General features: G+C 32.6%; 1 protein-coding gene across 10 annotated transcripts in view; it reads right to left on the bottom strand.

The window, feature by feature from the left end:
• Positions 1–18563, bottom strand: part of LRP1B (LDL receptor related protein 1B) — a 666036-nt gene that overhangs the window by 223491 nt on the left and 423982 nt on the right. For all 10 annotated transcript variants that reach the window (XR_011098017.1, XM_068687099.1, XM_068687103.1 and 7 more), the window contains 6 exons: positions 15655–15874; positions 12665–12854; positions 10896–11018; positions 9392–9532; positions 3941–4066; positions 2040–2156 (listed from right to left, as the gene is read on the bottom strand). Coding sequence is in view for 9 of the 10 variants with exons in the window: in XM_068687099.1 (XP_068543200.1) it covers positions 2040–2156; positions 3941–4066; positions 9392–9532; positions 10896–11018; positions 12665–12854; positions 15655–15874 (917 nt within the window). In the remaining variant the exon portion in view is untranslated. The remainder of the gene's footprint in view (positions 1–2039; positions 2157–3940; positions 4067–9391; positions 9533–10895; positions 11019–12664; positions 12855–15654; positions 15875–18563) is intronic.

The raw sequence follows: 18563 nt of genomic DNA, 5'->3' as shown, positions 1-18563 counted from the left end.
AGTGGCAATGCCTTTACCCATTAGCCATCAAATTGTAAGGCAGAATAAAAAAATCAAATATTTGACATATTTTAGAATCAGAGTACTCAGGCATAAATGAACAAAATCCTAAAATATGGCACATAGGTAAAATTTGGCTAAACTGAAAGACAGCAGGTAAAATAATTGTTGATTAAATGATCTGAAGAAATATTCCAGATAAGATGACAGGATATACCATATCAAATGTGGGTATAACAAAGATAATATTAAGATTTATAAATTGACCAAGAACACAAGGTATGGCCAATCACAGAAACTATTACTGTACCAAGTGCCTTGCTGTACCATTACAGAAAACACCATAATTTCAGAAGCTAACATACAGCAAGTCCACTACAATCACCTTCTCTATCTCTGTACATGGCAAGCAACAGATCTTACTCAATTTGAAGCATGGCAATTAGAAGCCTACCTTAAAGCATTTTCACTCACATAATGTTTTTTTGTTTTTGTTTTTCTGTTTTATCAAATTTCTCATCTATCGATCAGATATCAAGTACTTTCAATATCAAATAACCTTTTTTTCTTAACAAATTGTTAAAAAGTAATGAGAAACAAGACAAGAGAAAACAAGTTAATACTCCATGAAACTACGTACATATAAAATTTTCTAAAGAGCTTGAATGCAGTTATAAAAGAAAATAGTGCTGAAAATTACACATGGCCTTAAAAAGTAACAATGTAAACTCAACTAATGGGTATTAGCTGATTGCCAGTCATGAATAATTGAAAATTAAACAAACTTAAAGGATTATGAATCAACAGAATTTACTGATTGGATCATACTCTATAGATTTTCTGGCAGCTGAGGACCTTGAGATTTATGTTTATGGAGCACAGGGGTATCAGCCACTCTCATTTACACATCTACTCTCTATGTGCTTTCTTCTTGCTATCCACTAGAAGGGCTTCATTGGTATTAAGAGTTTTGCAGAAAAACTGTTATCAGTAACAGAACTCTAACAATGCTGAAAGTTTACATCAGTAAGAATTTTCAAAAGAGAAAAAAAAAAGGGAAAAAAATCAACAATAGTGTTTTCATAGTTTAATTTTGATTACAAAACAATGTATTTTTGTAACAGTGAGCCAAGTTAGAATATCAAACACATCTGAGAAAAAATACAGAACTACTAAGTATTCTAACAAATATAATTTATATTTATTTATTCACTTTGTGTACAACCTATTACTTCATTTTTGCATGGTTGATGCTACTAAAATATTCTGTCTCAGCATTCTTTCTCAAAAACTCTTGATAAGTCAGTCCAGAAAAATGTCCTATAATATTGCAACACACTTACTAATCCATATTAGTAAGTGGATTGATTTACTAATCCATACTACTAAGTCAAATAATATCATAAATATTACCTTGTAAACAGATAACACCCTGATACAATATTTTGCAGACAGCTCATTGACCTTTTTGCACTCAGACTCATGGCAGTTACCTGTGACCTGTCAAACAGATGAAGGCAGTCATGCTGACTTATAAAAACTTTAATTGCTTGGAAGCAGCTGATTAGAAAGAGTGCATCTCTTTTTGCAGTATCTCAGTAAAGCAGGAATCATCAGAGCTGCTAATAATTAGTATCTCATTATATAACCAAGAAAGATTCCATTTTCTGCAAAATACCACATTGATTTATTGACATCAAACTACGCTGAGTGGGCCCAGGTATGTGGCTGAGATAAAGATCAGTTTATGAAGGTGACAGTATTTAATAATGGATTGTAAATTAGAAATGTATTAACTGATCTGCATAGTTGGTATTGTAGTTAAAAACTCATTAATAGAATATGCAGTCTTTGTTTGGTTTATTTATTAATCAAATAAATTGTATTTGTTATTTCAGAAAGAGTATCTTCAGTTCATATAAAAAGAAAAAGAAGACCCTCAGACTCTTTCTATGTGTCAGCTTGCATTAAAAGCGAACCTTATATATTGAACTTTCTGTAGAATAACTTTACCTTTTATCAAGAGAAAATTCACTTACCACAGGATGTCATTTCATCAGTTTCATCTCCGCAGTCATCCTCCCTGTCACACAGCCATGATGTTGGAATACAGCGTCCATTCCCACAAGCAAACTGGTCAATTTGACATGTTCTTGCTGTCAAGACAAAACACTCCAAAAATGCAAGGGAAATGGACTAAATCTGTTAGGTCTTTTGGTGCATGACTGTATGTAGAAGTTGCAAATCTCCCCTGGCCTGGTTGTTCATTTTACTTTGTCTGACTAAACATCATTCACCTCCTTTGATTTCAGAGGAAATTGAGGTAATCTGCAGGACTGTGTTCTACCTCTCTATTGTATAGTTCGTAGTGGTTTTCCTGTGTTGAAGAAAACACTCTTTTACATGTAAATATACAAAACTAGGTGGTAGAAGAGTAGTAATACTTGATAAAATAACAGTGCTAGAGTTGAAATAAACAAAAAGCAGGGTATGAAATATTCTAGTTTGTAATTTGAATCTTAAGTCTTTTATTTGCAAACAGTTTTTCATAAGATAAACAATGATTACTGAGATTCTTATTTACACAGAAAATATACGGTATGTGTATAACATGCCTGGCTTTACTGTTCCTGGAATATTTGCATTTGCAAATACGAAACTGTAATGATTCATTAAAGTATACGATGTATGTCTTTTCTCTGAAGAAACAAAGATCATTAAATGAAATTAAACTATGTAACTACTGAAATGGTTTTGAAAGTTGATGAATATCATCAATCATCAATCTAACATATAAAGCTGACACTATTTATGTGTTTATTCAAAATCTGAACCTGTAACTACAATGCCAATGATAATGACACAGACTTTGATTCCAGATTTAAGCTTTGGAAGTTCATTTATATGTGACTGTACTCTTAAAAAAGACTCATATATTAGAAACCCTAAAAATCAAGAGAGTATTTTTTCATTTGCTATATTCAATTAACCTTTTTCTTCACAAAAATAGCCCCAAACAAAATAGAATACAAGCTTAAAATAGTTCAAAGAACTATTCTAAATGTGAATAGCATTTGCCAGTGCAAAAATAAAAGGAAAAAGAACACAAAATTCAAGGGATTTTGCACCCAGGGATGCAAAGCATGGTCTTCAAATCAGACTCTTATTCTGCAATCATACAATTGAATATGAAATGATATCAAGATATATTAAGATCTGCAGTAACACTGTAATGGTGACATGGACTTTAGAGGTCTGTATTTGTGCTAGATGTTTTTTAGCCAGATCACACAAATAACAACCAGTACACAGAAAAGGAAAATTTAAATCAAGCAAACTGAGTTCAGGTACATGCTATCATTGGATTTCAATTTAAAATGGCCATCAGCTTATTGATGTCTGATATTTTGTACATAATGATTGTTTAGTGTACACTACTGACCAGCAGCAACCATCACTTCAAGATTTGGAACTCCATGATTTATTTTAGTGGAATTAGTAAACAATTTTCCTCTTGGTGTTTCCTTATAAATCCATTATATAGTTAATAAATTGCAAATCCAAATGAAAACAATTTTCAAGATACCAAAAGGAAATTGAGTAAGAAATTATGGTTTTGTCAGCATAAAATAAAATTTACTCATCACAGCATGTTAACAAACAATTCTAACTGCCAAAAAAGATTTAGTAGGGACAAGTATGCAACTAAGTAGTGCTTTGACAGTCAACTTATATGGATAGATTAAGTGCTGAATTACTTTGGAAAGCACAGTCAAGCACAAGGATTAAGTGAAACATAATTTGTATTCCAGCCTTAGGTGCATCAACATCTGAATTAATTTAAAATGGCAATAATCAGATTACTAAAAGTAGACTGGTTCAGTTCAGCTCAGAGCAGTCCTGAATAGTTTATGGAGCTGGAATTAAGTAAAGTTTTTACCTGCACAGGTTTTATTTGATTCATCTTCATTATTACCACAATCATTAGCTCCATCACAAAGCCATCTCTTGGGAATGCAGCGATTATTTTGGCATTTAAACTGATCGTCAGGACAACTGTGATTGACTGGAAAAAGAAAAACAGAAAAGCAGTTATCCTAAGAAAATGATCAGAAAAGCAGCTGAAAACAGTATATTAAATTGTACTTAATGATGATGTAGTTAGCATGGTTATCATTGCTACAATATAAAAATAGTTCAGCAATGCAGTCAATAAAAATTTTTGAGTACTTAAACATAAATTAAAAAATACATAGGAAAGAAATTCCTAACACACTGGTGTCAATATGGAAATCCTCTTATAATAATGACTAAATGAGAAAAGGTAGTAGCATCTTACACGTACAAATGAAAAGACGTTAAAAGTGAACAGAAATAATTATGTTTCCAAAAAATTGCAAATGCAAGATGTAGCCTGCATGCCTCTAATATATAATAGATTAGAGCTTCACGTTATTTGAACTACAGTAGTTAACACCAGCTGAAAATATAATGATAGCTATCCAACAACAGTTCTGTTTCAGGCTACATTTGGTACATGGAAACATGAAGGTGAAGGTTTGTCAGAGAATTTCATCACCTGAGGATTTCAATAGGCTTAAAACACAAAGGATCCATAAAAGAACTTGTATTGCCCAGCTGGTAACCTAGTAAACCTATACCATATACATGACAGGGTACATGCATGGGAGTATAGCACTCAAATGACCAGGACTGGATGCACACATCCATCACATTTGTTAACAGATGTCATCTCTTGTAATTTGCATTATATAATACTGAAAGATATTTGCCTAAAATCACCTTGAACTGAACAGGAAATTTTACATATTTTCTTCAGTGTATGCAGGTCCTAATTTGGGGTGGAACAGAGCTATATATTTTTTTCAGAATAAAAATAAAAACATTGAAATATAAGGGAAAAAGAAGATTAAAACAATTTTTAAAAATTAATACAGTAAAAATTGATCTAAGGATTTATGTTGCAAAAAGTAACAAAAACTGGTAAATTGTTGGATCCATTGTTTACCGTCAAGGTCACATTTATATTCTGTGTAAATAATATTAGGAATATAAAATCCTCAAAGATATATATATACACATAACATATATAAAATTTGACAGTGATTTAGGTATAGATATATGACAACATGAATAAAAACACCACAAGTATCAAGAAAAAGGCAATTTCACAATAGGTTTAAAATGACAAAAGTAAATCTTTCTAGAATTGTACACATTTTTTTTTGTTTGCAACTGAATACTTCTCTCACATGAGCCAAGTTTATCAGCAGCCAGATATCACCAAATTTTTATTATGTTACACTAAGGAAATGAACAAATATGGCTCCAACTATCTCAAAATTTAATTGTATACATACATACTTTAGCTATCTTAAATTCTAGTAAAGTTGAATTAACCAAAATAGTATAAACCATAAAATAAATACATTTGCTTAAACTTGTTAATTTCTAGGTAGCCTATACACAGATGTTGAATAGACCTTTCCCTCTGCATAAGTCACTGATATTGCTGTAAGTCTGGGAAATTTGTTACTCATTGAAAACTATCTAATTTTTAACAGAGAGCTATTTTTTTTTTTTCTCTAGTACAAATACATGGATGCTAGAGGATTATGTCTAACAAAACAAATTTCAGACATCTTTTCTTTTAAGAGTAAAGGAACAAACACTTACTAATAAGTATTTTAAAAAACTCAAGACTACCTTAAAAACATGAGCCACCTGAGAGCATGCCCAAATTCCAAAATGAGATCCAAAACAGTCATTACATGTTTGGAACACTATGTATGGATCTAAACATTCATTATGCCGTGCCTAGACAGAATACATTTTTTATTTTTTTTTCAATTCACCCAAAACCAAGTCAGTACAGGTTTATTTATTTACATGGAACGTATGTATGGGAAAAGAAAGACAGGCAGGTTTCTTAAAAGCAAAAAGAAAGAGAAACAATACAAAAATGTTAATATCGGTACAAATCAAATACGAGTAGGAAAGCACAAAAAGATCTGAGTGCCTTGTCTTGATGGCAGTTTACAGATTCTCAAAACACCCACATAAGGAAGACAAGGGGAAGTTTATAACCAGACAGAAACAGAAGGCAGACTGAAGTCACTGAGTGAAGATACGGGGAATACACAGAACAGGAGTGGTGCTGGAAGACGTTCCAATACAGAGAAAAAAAGACAATCAATGTCAGATTCTGAAGGGCAAAGATGAAACATTCAAGAATCCTCACAGGGTTCCAGGAAATATGTTGAGTATTCAACTGCCATTACGGCTTGTCCTCCACATCATTCACAAATAATATTGGTAGACTACAGGGACATGTGCTACCTGAGGAACTGGGAACTGGAGAATGAATACAAGTTAACTCAGTTCTCAGTTTTGATTTAAAATAATGATCCTCTGTGAAGTTTGGCATTAGGCTTTGTTGCATTAGCTGGGCTTTGCTGCCACAATATTGCCATTTCCTTAAAAAAGGATGTCATTGAGTTGCTTTTAATCCATCTAAAATGAGGTTTGCAAACTGAAGCACATATAAGCAAAACAAAACAGAACACCGAAGTGAACAAGGATGTAAATTGCTAAGCACATATCCAAAATATTATACAACAGTGATCAGAGATTTGAGAAGGTTATAAAATGTGTTTGAAATGATGCACGTTACTATCAATGGCCATATATATATCTCCTTTTTGCTTACCAGAGAAATTCAGGTGTCAAAAAGTAAAATATGATGCAGTGCAAAAGTGACAAAAAATCTGATATTCAAGAGTGAAAAAGGTACCTCACAAACCTGTTTTTGCTAGCTACCAAATATCACTGGAAGAAGGAAGACTTTGAAAGCACAAAAATTATGTAAATACTGCTGACCTCCTTTTCCAGTGTGACAAGTATATATGTTCTGCTTCTTTTATGCTAATAACAGGGTCTATTATTAGCAGATCTTGCTCATCTACACAAGAGCAATAAACTATACACAGTTTCAAATGCTGGGTTAAAAAAAATAAATAAAAAATAAAATAAAAAAATAAAATCTCATGTTCTCTTCCACCTACTCAGCCATCCACAGTCTCTTTTTTAAAGTTTAACATATATCTGGAAACAAATGGTATTTAAAATGAAAAGACATCTTGCAGGCTTATCCTTGACATTTCAGTAGCTTTTATCTTTGACCTTTCTACCTATTCTTCGCATTGAAAACAACACAGAGTGAGTGTGATACCTACAGCACATGAACCCTTCATGAGTGTTTTGTGTGGAAGGTGCAAGCACATTTGAGATGGAGATTAATTAATAATCTGAGCAAAAAGGTATTCCAAGTTGTATGTATTCACTTATGAAGCAACCTAGTTTGCAATCTGACTGGCAAATAAAACTGCTATCACATGTGATAAAAGTAAAAATGAAAGACTTTTTTAAAAATCTGACTTTATTATTAGATACATAGATATTTTAAATGGTATTTAAGGCTTTTGCTTATATATATATTTAACGAGTGTGTATTCTATTCATAACTGCAAATAATTCAGGCTAATTAAAAAAAAAATCTATTGAAGTTACTATAGCAACTGTTGAAAAGGGATTACTGCTATCATAGTGGACTCTCTAACTATATGTAACGTACAGGTTTGGGACCAGATTACGATTTCATTTATATCTGTATAAATCCGTTTAGTATTAGGAGCTTTGATCAATGAATTGGTCTAAATTACACTAATTTAAATGAGAATCAATTCAACTTTGCCAAAAGATTTTCCTTCTCACTCTTTTTATTAGTTGAACCTCTTATTTAAGTACAAGAATCCCCTGTATTATGTTAGTAAACACTACAGTTCAGATCAACTGGACAAATGTCTTGACAAGAATTAGGATTTAAATCAGTACAACTACTACATGGAACTATCAAAATACATAAATGTAGGATAAAAGAATAATTGTCTATTTAACAGAGGTGAAGAAGAAGACCAAGGGATGACAAATTCAGTATATATCAACATCAAGCCTGTGTGAAACAAACAAGATTTACCCAAGGATATATAAACACCACTCTCAATCCTCACAAACAAATTCTCTTAGCCTCATCAGGTTCATAAAGACCTCAGCAGAAGTACATACATCCAATTTTGGACACCCAACCCCAAGGATCATTTGACAACGTTCAATAAATAGCAAAGAAATCTAAACAAACTAATAAACAAAATAAAAAAATAGAAAAAAATAAAAAATTAAAATAAAAAGAACAAATTAGAATTGTTTTGTCTCAGAGAGAAAAGAATGAGAGACCATGACAGAAGTTTTCAGACTAAGAGAACAATGCTTCACAGTAGAAGAGTTCATCATGTCTACAACTGATAGGAAAATAAGTGATGAATTTTCATTTCTGTAAAGAACACTTGGTTTAGGGAAATGATCTAATGATAGAAATAGGCAAGCATTGCAACAAACTGAGGAAGGAAAGAGGAATTTTCACAGCTGCAACTCTCCTTTCCAGGAATGACACAGATACATAATTGGTATGCTTTCTACTATTTTCATTTCAACACTGGGACTCTAAAGTAAAGATAACAACAATACTATAGCTCTACTGAAACTGAATTTTTAAAGACAGATTACATCTTGCCATAACTGGAAGTACTGTATTCTTTCTTCTTATATAAATAAAACATTATAGAATTACAGAATCCTTTAAGGTAGGGAGGGACTTCTAGCGCAATCCCCCACTCAGGCTGGGTCAACCAGAGGAGGTTTCTCAGGACCACGTCCTTTTGAGTTTCAAATATATCCATAGATGGGCAACCCGTTGCAATGTTTGACCACTCTCACAGTATAAAAATGTTTTACTGTGTTCAGATGAAATTTCCCACTTTTCAATTTGCGTCAATTACCTTTTGTTCAGCATGTGGGCACTATGGAGATGTGTTTGTCTCTCATCTTCATTCCCTGCCATCAGGTACTGTACTTCGCCTTGAACTGCCTACTAAGGCAGCTGTCAAGGTGAGGCTGACCCAGCTTAAGAAGGTTGAACTAGAGACAACCTGAGGCCCCTTCCAACCTCAACTATTCTATGACCGTATTTAAAAAGTGCAATAATTGGAATCAAAGCAAAAAATCCCTACACAGAAAGAATTAGAAATGACAATGCCAAAATCAAAATCATTATGACTGACATACTGCTCTTGTACTAAGCTATGAAACTAGTATGAGTGTCATTTAAAAATACTACTATTATTAAAACAAGAAAATGAAAGATTTACATAAATGACTTAAGGATATTGCTTGTGCTTAATACAGACATATTATTTTGTTTCCAGATTTTTAAATAAAGTATGAAATGTGAGTTAAAATTTCAAAGAATACATACAGCAAATTTCAGAATGCTCATCACTGCCATCCAAGCAGTCATCGTCCCCATCACAGCGCCAGCGATCCTGGATACAGCGCTTATTGTTGCACTGAAACTGTTCTGCTTTGCACAACTGTGGTAGCACTTCTCCCTGTTTAACTAGGAAAAATATCCAAGAAGCACATGTAATATATCAGCTTGATACATACAGATTTTTTTTGTTTGCACTCTTCAGAGGAGTTTTTAATAAACTTTTTATTTTTTAGGTAATATGTCCTGAAGCCTGTAGCAGCATGCAGACCTGAGTGTATAGCTGAGGTAGTATATTTTTAACAAATGGAAGAACTCATAACAGAATGGCATTATTTTTTAATTAATGCATAAGATGATAGTGTAAAAATACCCATTTAAAATATTGTAATGCTTCACTGACAATGAAAAGAAAATATTCTCACAGACAATCAAAATTCTGTTGCACATTTAAAGGCTGGAAAATGATTACTGAAAAGCTGATTCTTGTATCCAAGCAACAACTCAAACACCTGCATTATGCACTGGTACAAACTCAGCAAGAAAAGGATAAAATTCTATGGCGGTAGAATTAAGTAGCAAGCTACAAGCTTACTGGTAAATCCAGACAGATACGTTTCTCAACATAAGGTTCAGAATCTTTAGTGTGTAAAATACAACACATCCCTCTATGACCCTATCAGGAACACCAAAGTCTTTGGAAAGAACTGGGCACTGAAGTCAGATGGGAAAAAAAGGAGGAAAGATGCTTCATTGAGGTCTGAAAGTGTCTAGCCTCTCTTCCTAATGCTTACATTCCCTCTTACCAGTGGTAAATCCACCTTCCAGTATTTTCTGCTAAAAGAAAAGTTTGCTTTAACAGAGATGGCTCTGCCTGCCATGCGTTTGGGTCAAGTTCAAGGTAATTGTAAACTCAGTAATGTTCATCATGCTATGAAATAATTCTTTTGCTTTACTCAGCTGTACCAGGTCTATAGCTGGAGAGCTATGTAAAGTTTCATACACTACACTTAAAGAACTAAACAAATGAGATCAAAAAGATCAATCAGAATTTTAAGTTACAAAATAGCGTGTAATCTTTTTTTTTATTATTATATTTTTTAATGCACATACTATCTGATATTAACATTAATTTTAAATTCCATGTTTTATTATTAATATATATATTTTTTGGTGTTTCAATGAAAATGTCCAAGGCAGAGATAAAAGGAAAAGATGGCAAAATTTGCATAGCCTATGTAAGGACATGTTATGGATATAAATATCTGCTTGATGGATTTTATGAACAGCTTGAGAACTAACATTTTCTATGCCTGATTTCAACTAAAGATATGAAGACCATATAATAATCTGAAACCAGTTCATATAGATTATTAACTTGAAATTTCCTTATATTTCTGATATTTTGTAAAAGAGATAAGTGAAAAATTTAAATCCGTTAACGTATCAGACATTTTAAAATATTTTCCAGTGAACTCTTTAAAAAGCTTACTTGTGCAAGTTGTACTGTTTTCCTCCAAAAACTGATTATCAGCACAGGCACAAACTCTGCCTCCAGGAATGGCTAAACAAAGAGTACTGCAACCTCCATTGTTAACACGACATGCATTATCACCTGTAAAAGCAAGAAAAGGAACTTTAAAACAGCTGCGCTAGAACTAGTTTTGTTCGTATGTTTGTTTTTATTTTTCTTTTTTGAGTATGTAAGCATTTTAAGATCCTTTTATAATTATCCTCTCCATTTAGGGAAACATTATTCTCATAGTCTGATTGCTACAGCTTATAATAGAAGAATAATTTCAGTTACAGGTTGCAATAGCTTGTAAGAATAAAAAGCAATTACATCATTAGCTCATAGCATTTTATCTCACGTTTTAGGAAATGAATAAGTGTTGGAAACTATTTAATATGTTACGTCTACATGTGCTGACAGATTGCCATGAATATAGTGGTTTTAAGAAATCCAACAGTATATATAGAAAGGTCTGAATTATAATTGCAGTTGCACATGTTCAAACAATGTGACTACAAATGCAGACTAAGAAAAAAAGAGAAACAGAAATTAGAAGTACATGTATAATGAGATCGTGGCAGATAGAATTCAAGGCAGACATTCCACTACTCTTTGATGAACACATCTGCTTTTCTTTGCTTTCTTTTCCCCTGTTGTTTCTTCCCAAAAGCCATATGCAGTTCACACAAAGTTACTGACAGCTGTCAGGTGTTCTAACATGCACTGCTGCATACTGGTGATGATACTGTGAAAATACAGCTGAGTTTTAAGCATGGTGACAAGGTGTCTGTGAGATGTCCTGTAAACCTAAAAAAAACCTCCACCATTTTAATATGCTGGCTATTACGGCTGAGCAAAGTACACATTAAAGTTGTATCTGTACTAAATAGCATTGGGATAAATGGTGAAATTTCTTTCTTTTTTTTTTTTTTTTTTCATGTACAGGATCAAATGTTGCAGGACTGCAAACATCTTAGAGTCTCCGATTTTCTGTAGGAACCGTGGAACTGGAAACACTGTTCTACTTGTACACGTCAAAAATGATAGCCCAATAGGCTTGACATTTTTCTTTTTGAGATCTATAGTTATTATTATTTAACATAGACCACTTTTAAAACAGTATTTTACTTATACTCATTCCTGATATTTAGTTTCATGCTTTCAATCTCTGGTAGCAGACATTAGCCAGAAATATGTTCTCACTAAAGAAAGCAAATATTCAACACTTATCTAAATTCCGTATGCAGTAAACAGATTCCAAAGTTTTCTTCAGTAAAATACAAATGTAAATTAAATTGTGTGCATTTTCTAAACTCTATCTGTACTACTTTATGGCTTTCTATCTCATTTCTCTACTGACACAAGTAGCATAAACAACCTACTCTTCCATTATTCTCAAAGGCCACCATTCTGTATAACAGCACCTTGTACTTTCAGCAGACTAAGTCATATGGTGCTGATGAAGATCTTACCCAACAAGAAGTAAATTAGTATTGTATGTGCATGAGCCAATGCATACATATTATCCATTCATATTTTCAGTGTCTCTTTCACACACAAGAAAAACAGTAATAAACACAGAAGAAATACAGTTAGTTATACTAATTTGGCTCACTGTTAATAAGTACAAAATGATCGATTTTAACATCAATGGACTGAAATATTAAGAAGTGTCTTTGTCATGCCATAACCAACATGGAAAATATTACTTTATATTAAAGCTTTGAGAAATTATATCTTATTAATACCTTGCTGTTTGCGCGGGTCATAAATCTGAAGCCCAAACAAAGGTGGTCTCTCACTTCTTAACAGTGTCACATTTCCTGTAACCAGATCCAACTGGAAAATAGATCCATTCATATAATCTGTCCAGTAAACACGATTTCCATGATGCGATAGTCCAAAAGGATGATTCAGATCTTTTCCACTATAGACTACCTGCAATTAATTAGTGATCATTGGCAAGGCTAAAATAATTATTTTTTCTTAGCATACTTTACAGTGAATATAAAATAGAAAACAGGAAAACTGAGACTAGGAGATTAGCAATATGTGGATATTTAATGCAATGACATTAGTGTAAATCTGTTCTGTGCTCCAGCAACAGTTAACTTCATAACTTCAGATACATTCATTTTAAGTGGATCCTAACATATAATGCATAGGATTGCAGGTAAACATACAATTATTATGTTCAGTAAAAAGATTTCAAATATTTGCTTCTTCTAAAATGTTGCTGAAGTCCTCTTCTCCTATAAACAATCAATCTCATATTTCAGAGTGACTTTTACCTCAACTAGGTTTTTAATTCAGCACTCCTGCTTCTACCAAAAGCAAAGAACAATGTGTATGAGTTGCTTATTTTTGTTCAAGTGTGAAGCAAAGAGCAGAGACTACTTATTTATTTTTGCTTATTAAATTCTCCATTATCTTGGGTTGGGGTAACTTAAAAACAAAACAAAACAAAACAAAACATAACATGCCATTGTTGGTTCCCATAACAGCAAAAACTATTTTTCTCCACAGATCTTTTGCCTCTGGTTAATTAACATAAACAGAAGTACAAATTATTACCAAATCTTGTCTCTGTTTTATAGACTGCAGGAATGTAAACCCATGTCTTTGCTATAGATCTAGTCTCAGGGCTCGCTAACAAGAAATACAACTACACAAGAGCTGTCTGATAAAGAGGAATAGTTTAAAAATATCTGTAATTCCTACAGAATTAAAACAAAACTTTTTTTTTAAAAAAAAAAACAGTTTTAATTTACCATCATGAAAATTGCATTCATTTGAATGATTTGAATTATAAAGACATAGAAGAGAGCAAAATTCTACATCATCTACTTCTGGGAATGCCGCCTTTATACTTCATCATAGCAGCTGTTGTTTAGGATGATTAAGTTTCTGTATTCTTCTGTTGGCTGGGCTACTTCCTTGAACTAATGCCCAATAGTGTATTTCTATCTTGCCTCCAGAAACAGTGAAGCAGTTCATCAGATTCTGTACCTTGTCTCTATTTAGAGACACATACCCAAGAGAATAAATAAACTGTTAAAATACAACTGCTTTGAGGTGACGAATCAGCATCTTTCTTTCCCCTTCAATTTTTTTTTTGGGTTTGGAATGTATTTATTTATTATTAATTTATTTAATGGTCAAAACACTTCAGTTAACTGCTTTTGATAAAAATTAATTCATCAGTCAATCACCCACCAACTACTGGTGGAATTAATTTAGAAATTCCCCAGACCCCAAGTCTTCGCTATATCAACACTTACAGAACTAAAGATGCTACTGACCCAGTTATATTTTAACCAGAATATCCTGGAATAAATAACAAAGGACCCAGCATCAAAAGCAAGTATCTTCCAGTTATTTTTGGATGCATACAATTTACTCAGACGTCTCCAAAGTTTATTTAAATCACAGGATTATGTAAGAAAACCTTTAAAAATCAACAACAACAACCACCACTAACAGAACAATTCTGTGACACTTCAATATAAAGCCAGTAAAGACAGGTGCTTCTAATTATTCAGCAGTTACAGCAGGAGGCAAAAACAGCATCTCTCACTAGTAATCCATGTGTAATTCATGGCAGCTGTATTTACTTGTTTAGACCTGTTCTGTCCAGGAACTTTCCAACAAGTCTAACATGGCAAGTAGACAAAGATCTTTGATTAAAATTGCCTTGCTGCCAGTACACTTACCCTCCTGCTCCCTCCATTACAGGACCATAATGGATTTGGAGCAAAAGTAAAAACACTAAATGTAAATCCCAACCTAGCTATTGTGACAAACTGCAACACTACTGCATTGATACAGGTTTAAGAGCAGATAATCCAATATACTGATTTTAAAAGCAGTATGTGCTTGCACAGGGATGAGTACCAAGGAGAACGGTGTCTACAGTCACTATTTTCAGTACTAGAGATCTGTGTATTGGTCCTATCATATGGCCATCATATGGAGGGAATCATGAATGACAAGTGAATTTGTGAAAAAAATGCTTACACAGAAGTAAAAGGACTTAGTGCCAGCCACTCTCTACTAATGCCAAAGAAAACATTTCAATTGTCAAGGTACTAATTTTATGAAACAGATGCTAAACCTCCCCCATTTGATTAGTTTCCAGTCTAAAGCTTCAGCTGTTTTCCATATGTCTATTCTGTGCTAGTTCCTTCTAGAAAACAACATAGGACTTCTATAAAGATTTGTATCTAGGTAATATAGCCATTAGTAATAACTAAAACAATCTCTCTGTATCGTTGACTGTACTTGTTGAGTGTTTCCTCTCTACACAGTACTGCAAATGTTCAAATAATGTCCCAAGATTCATCAAAAGCAGTAAAGCTAAACGAAAGGCCTTGCTCTGGCAGAGTCAAAAGACTTTTTTTATTTATTATTTATTTTATTTTTTTATTTTTTTACTGAAAAGCTCTCTGTAGTCTGTTTGGTGGATCAATCCAGATGAAATTCATTGTCACATTAGAAAGATATATTAATAAAAAAATAACAACTTTTTTGTCACTTTCTAAAGTAAAGATGAAAACTTTAAGCTGTATTTTATTCTTCTGCAGGAGACTGCCAACATCGCTTGTTTCAACAGAGATTACACTGGACATGCCACAGGGTTACACAGACTTTAAAAAGCTTGAAAAGTATTTTTAACATAACACAATAAAATCCAGAGAAAGAGCACGCCTGTGGCAAAGCAGCAGTATTTTTCTTTTACCTTTCTGTCAGTTCCATTCAAAAATATCCTTTCAATGTGATCATAATAGGCATCACACCAGTATAACACATTGGCATGATAGTCCAGAGTTAAACCATTTGGCCATAGCATCTTTGATGTTACAAAAATCTGCCGACTGTAGCCATCCATCCATGCCTTCTCAATTCTTCCCACACTGTCATCTATTTCATCTTCTTCCCAGTCCGTCCAATACATCCAGCTATGAAATCATAAAAAATGAACGTTTAGATACCATTTTAATCATGTGAATAATACTGTAGACTTTTAACGGAAGTTTGAAACAGTATACCCACAAGCCAGAGCAATTTTGTCTTTTGCAAGTCTTTACATGCCTTTCCACTGCTATATAATGATATTTAATTTCCATGTATTCTGGATGCTGCTAAAATGACACTTAAGGATTTTTTCTCATATTGTAATGAATTACACAAACACCAAATAGACTGACATGAGAAGTGAAAAAATTAAGAACTTTTTTAATCACACCAGAATTATGATTTTTTAAACAGTATTTTACTGACTTCATCATGAAATTTGAACTTTAGCTGTCGTGTAGTTTGTGGGTTTTTGTTTGTTTGTTTGTTTTTAAGTCTAATTTGCCTTTTGATGCAAAGCTGATTTTTTTTTTTTTTATTATTATTATACTTAATACTATATCAAAAAGCTTCAATACATGAATTAGTTACACTCTAATTGAATAGCTACAGGATAACCTTGATGTTCTGTGAACTTCACATCCCACGTGAAAGCAGCCAAATTACTCTGAAACTATTATGAGCAGTCTATCCCTTACAAAAGTATTTAGAAATAGACGTCTAGAAGTATTTGAAAATTATCTAGTTGGGCTAGTAGGCAATTTTCGCAGTTTTAAGTGCAGCAGTGTAGATAACGAAAACAACTACAAAAAATAAGTACCTACTCTCAAAAATCAAGCAAATATTGCAGTAAGTCATCTAACAGTATTCACTTAGATTGAGTTCTCTGAGACACTCTCTACTGGCCATTATAAACACACCCTGTGTTTACTTTTCATTTTTGTTTCTTTTTTTATTGTATTAGTGTATTGATGATGCCTTATTACAGAATTTGCTGGTGACAATTCTGATTTCAACAACTTAAAATACATAACCTGAACTTATACAAAAGCTGAGGGTAGAAAATATGCTAAGAAATACCACATTTTTCTTACAAAAAGAAAAACACAGGTTCATGGAAAGAAACACAGAAGCCAGTATGTAATGTATGAAGCCCCTAAACAGCATTCCAGATGGAAGGTAATGTTAATATGAGGAAAATACTTTGTAACAGATGTATACTTTAAAGCCAAATATAGATTTGCCATTATTAAGTATTAAATAGAGTAAAACCAGCATATGTTTCTTAAACAAATATGGTGCTACTTCCAAGTATTAAAGGTGTCATGACTTCTTAGGTATTTAGGTGTCTCACCTAATTTTAGAATCATAAATCTGTTGAAATCAAACTTTCTGAAATAATTTCTGTAATCCCAATCCACCTAATTTGTTGGTACTTTAAAGAATAAAATCCTGGAATTTTAATCCTGATTGTCTCCATGTGTCCAAAGGAAGGAAAAAAATGAAGAAAAAAAAAAACGTTCTTCCTGACAAATCCAATCAGATTAAAAGACAATTTTAAATCTACTGGGCAAGCATTTTATTCACACCACTTTTATGTTTAAGAATAATTTGATTAGTTTGTTTTTTATCTAAGAAATTGGAAAAAAAATAATATTACACCATCATTACACAGATTTAGGGATATGAAGGTGTACATCTTTTGTTTCTTCTCGATTTAACATGATTCTAACACAAAGAAAGTTGTATTGGGTTCTTTTAGTATCTTTCCAAGTATATGCTAAGAACATAAACAAATTTTTGATCCATGATGCTTACAAATCTCACTGTATGTCTAACTCAAAAAACACCACATTTAACCACAGAATTTTAAAACCTATATATGCTGTAAAGCTCAAGAAAAGATACAGGCCAGTATGGAATTTATACTGAAGGCCAAAATATGTTTTATACCTATTTACATGACTCCTAAAGAGCAATTAATGAGCTTTCCCCCATTAACTTTTTGTCTGTACTTATTCTAGTTATCATGTCATAAACTAAAACATGCTTACAGTAATGGACATTTACATTAATGTGCTTTAATTGTATCTCAAAATGCAGTTAATACTTCTGTGTTGGTTAAATCAAGACTAATATTTTCTAAACATAATTAGAATGCCATAATAAACGCTATCCCTCAGGAAAAGCTTCCATGGGAAGCATGATCATGAAGGGCAAGTTATTTTATTAGAGAAGTGTTTTATATAATAGTCCTTTCCAGATAATACATCTTCATACACTATTTCCTGTGCCATGCATTTACTGAGCTGGAAAATTTAACAAAGTAATTGTAGGTATGGTTATGGTTTGTGGTCTGATTTTACATTCTTACTATCTGACCTTAATTAATTATAGCCTGTCCACAGTCACTTCCATTCCTCAAGGACAAGCTCAAAAGTGAAAACCTGATAGTGTAAATACATTCTAGTACTAGAAAAACAGCAATCAATCCAGCCACACTAGAGTTACCTGCCTAAATCATTCCCCAGTGACAATTTTCTGAATAAATGTATCAGTGAATTTTTAGGTATACCACAACCATAACACACTAATATAATGTTCTTTTTATTATGCAGCCTATCACAACCTATTATATTAGTAATGAAAAATACCTGTCTCATTTATTTTTGTAAACTAATGTGTACAAGGATATGATTTTAATTAACTTGAGAAATAGAGACTTAAAAAGAGAGAAATAAAGAAGAGTATTATAAAGTTCACCTAATATTAAAAATACATACAGGTCTGATA

This window comes from Anas acuta, chromosome 6, assembly GCF_963932015.1.
Source record: "Anas acuta chromosome 6, bAnaAcu1.1, whole genome shotgun sequence".
Taxonomy (NCBI): domain Eukaryota; kingdom Metazoa; phylum Chordata; class Aves; order Anseriformes; family Anatidae; genus Anas; species Anas acuta.
Note: the sequence above shows the minus strand (reverse complement) of the source record. Positions and strands in the feature narration are given on the sequence as shown.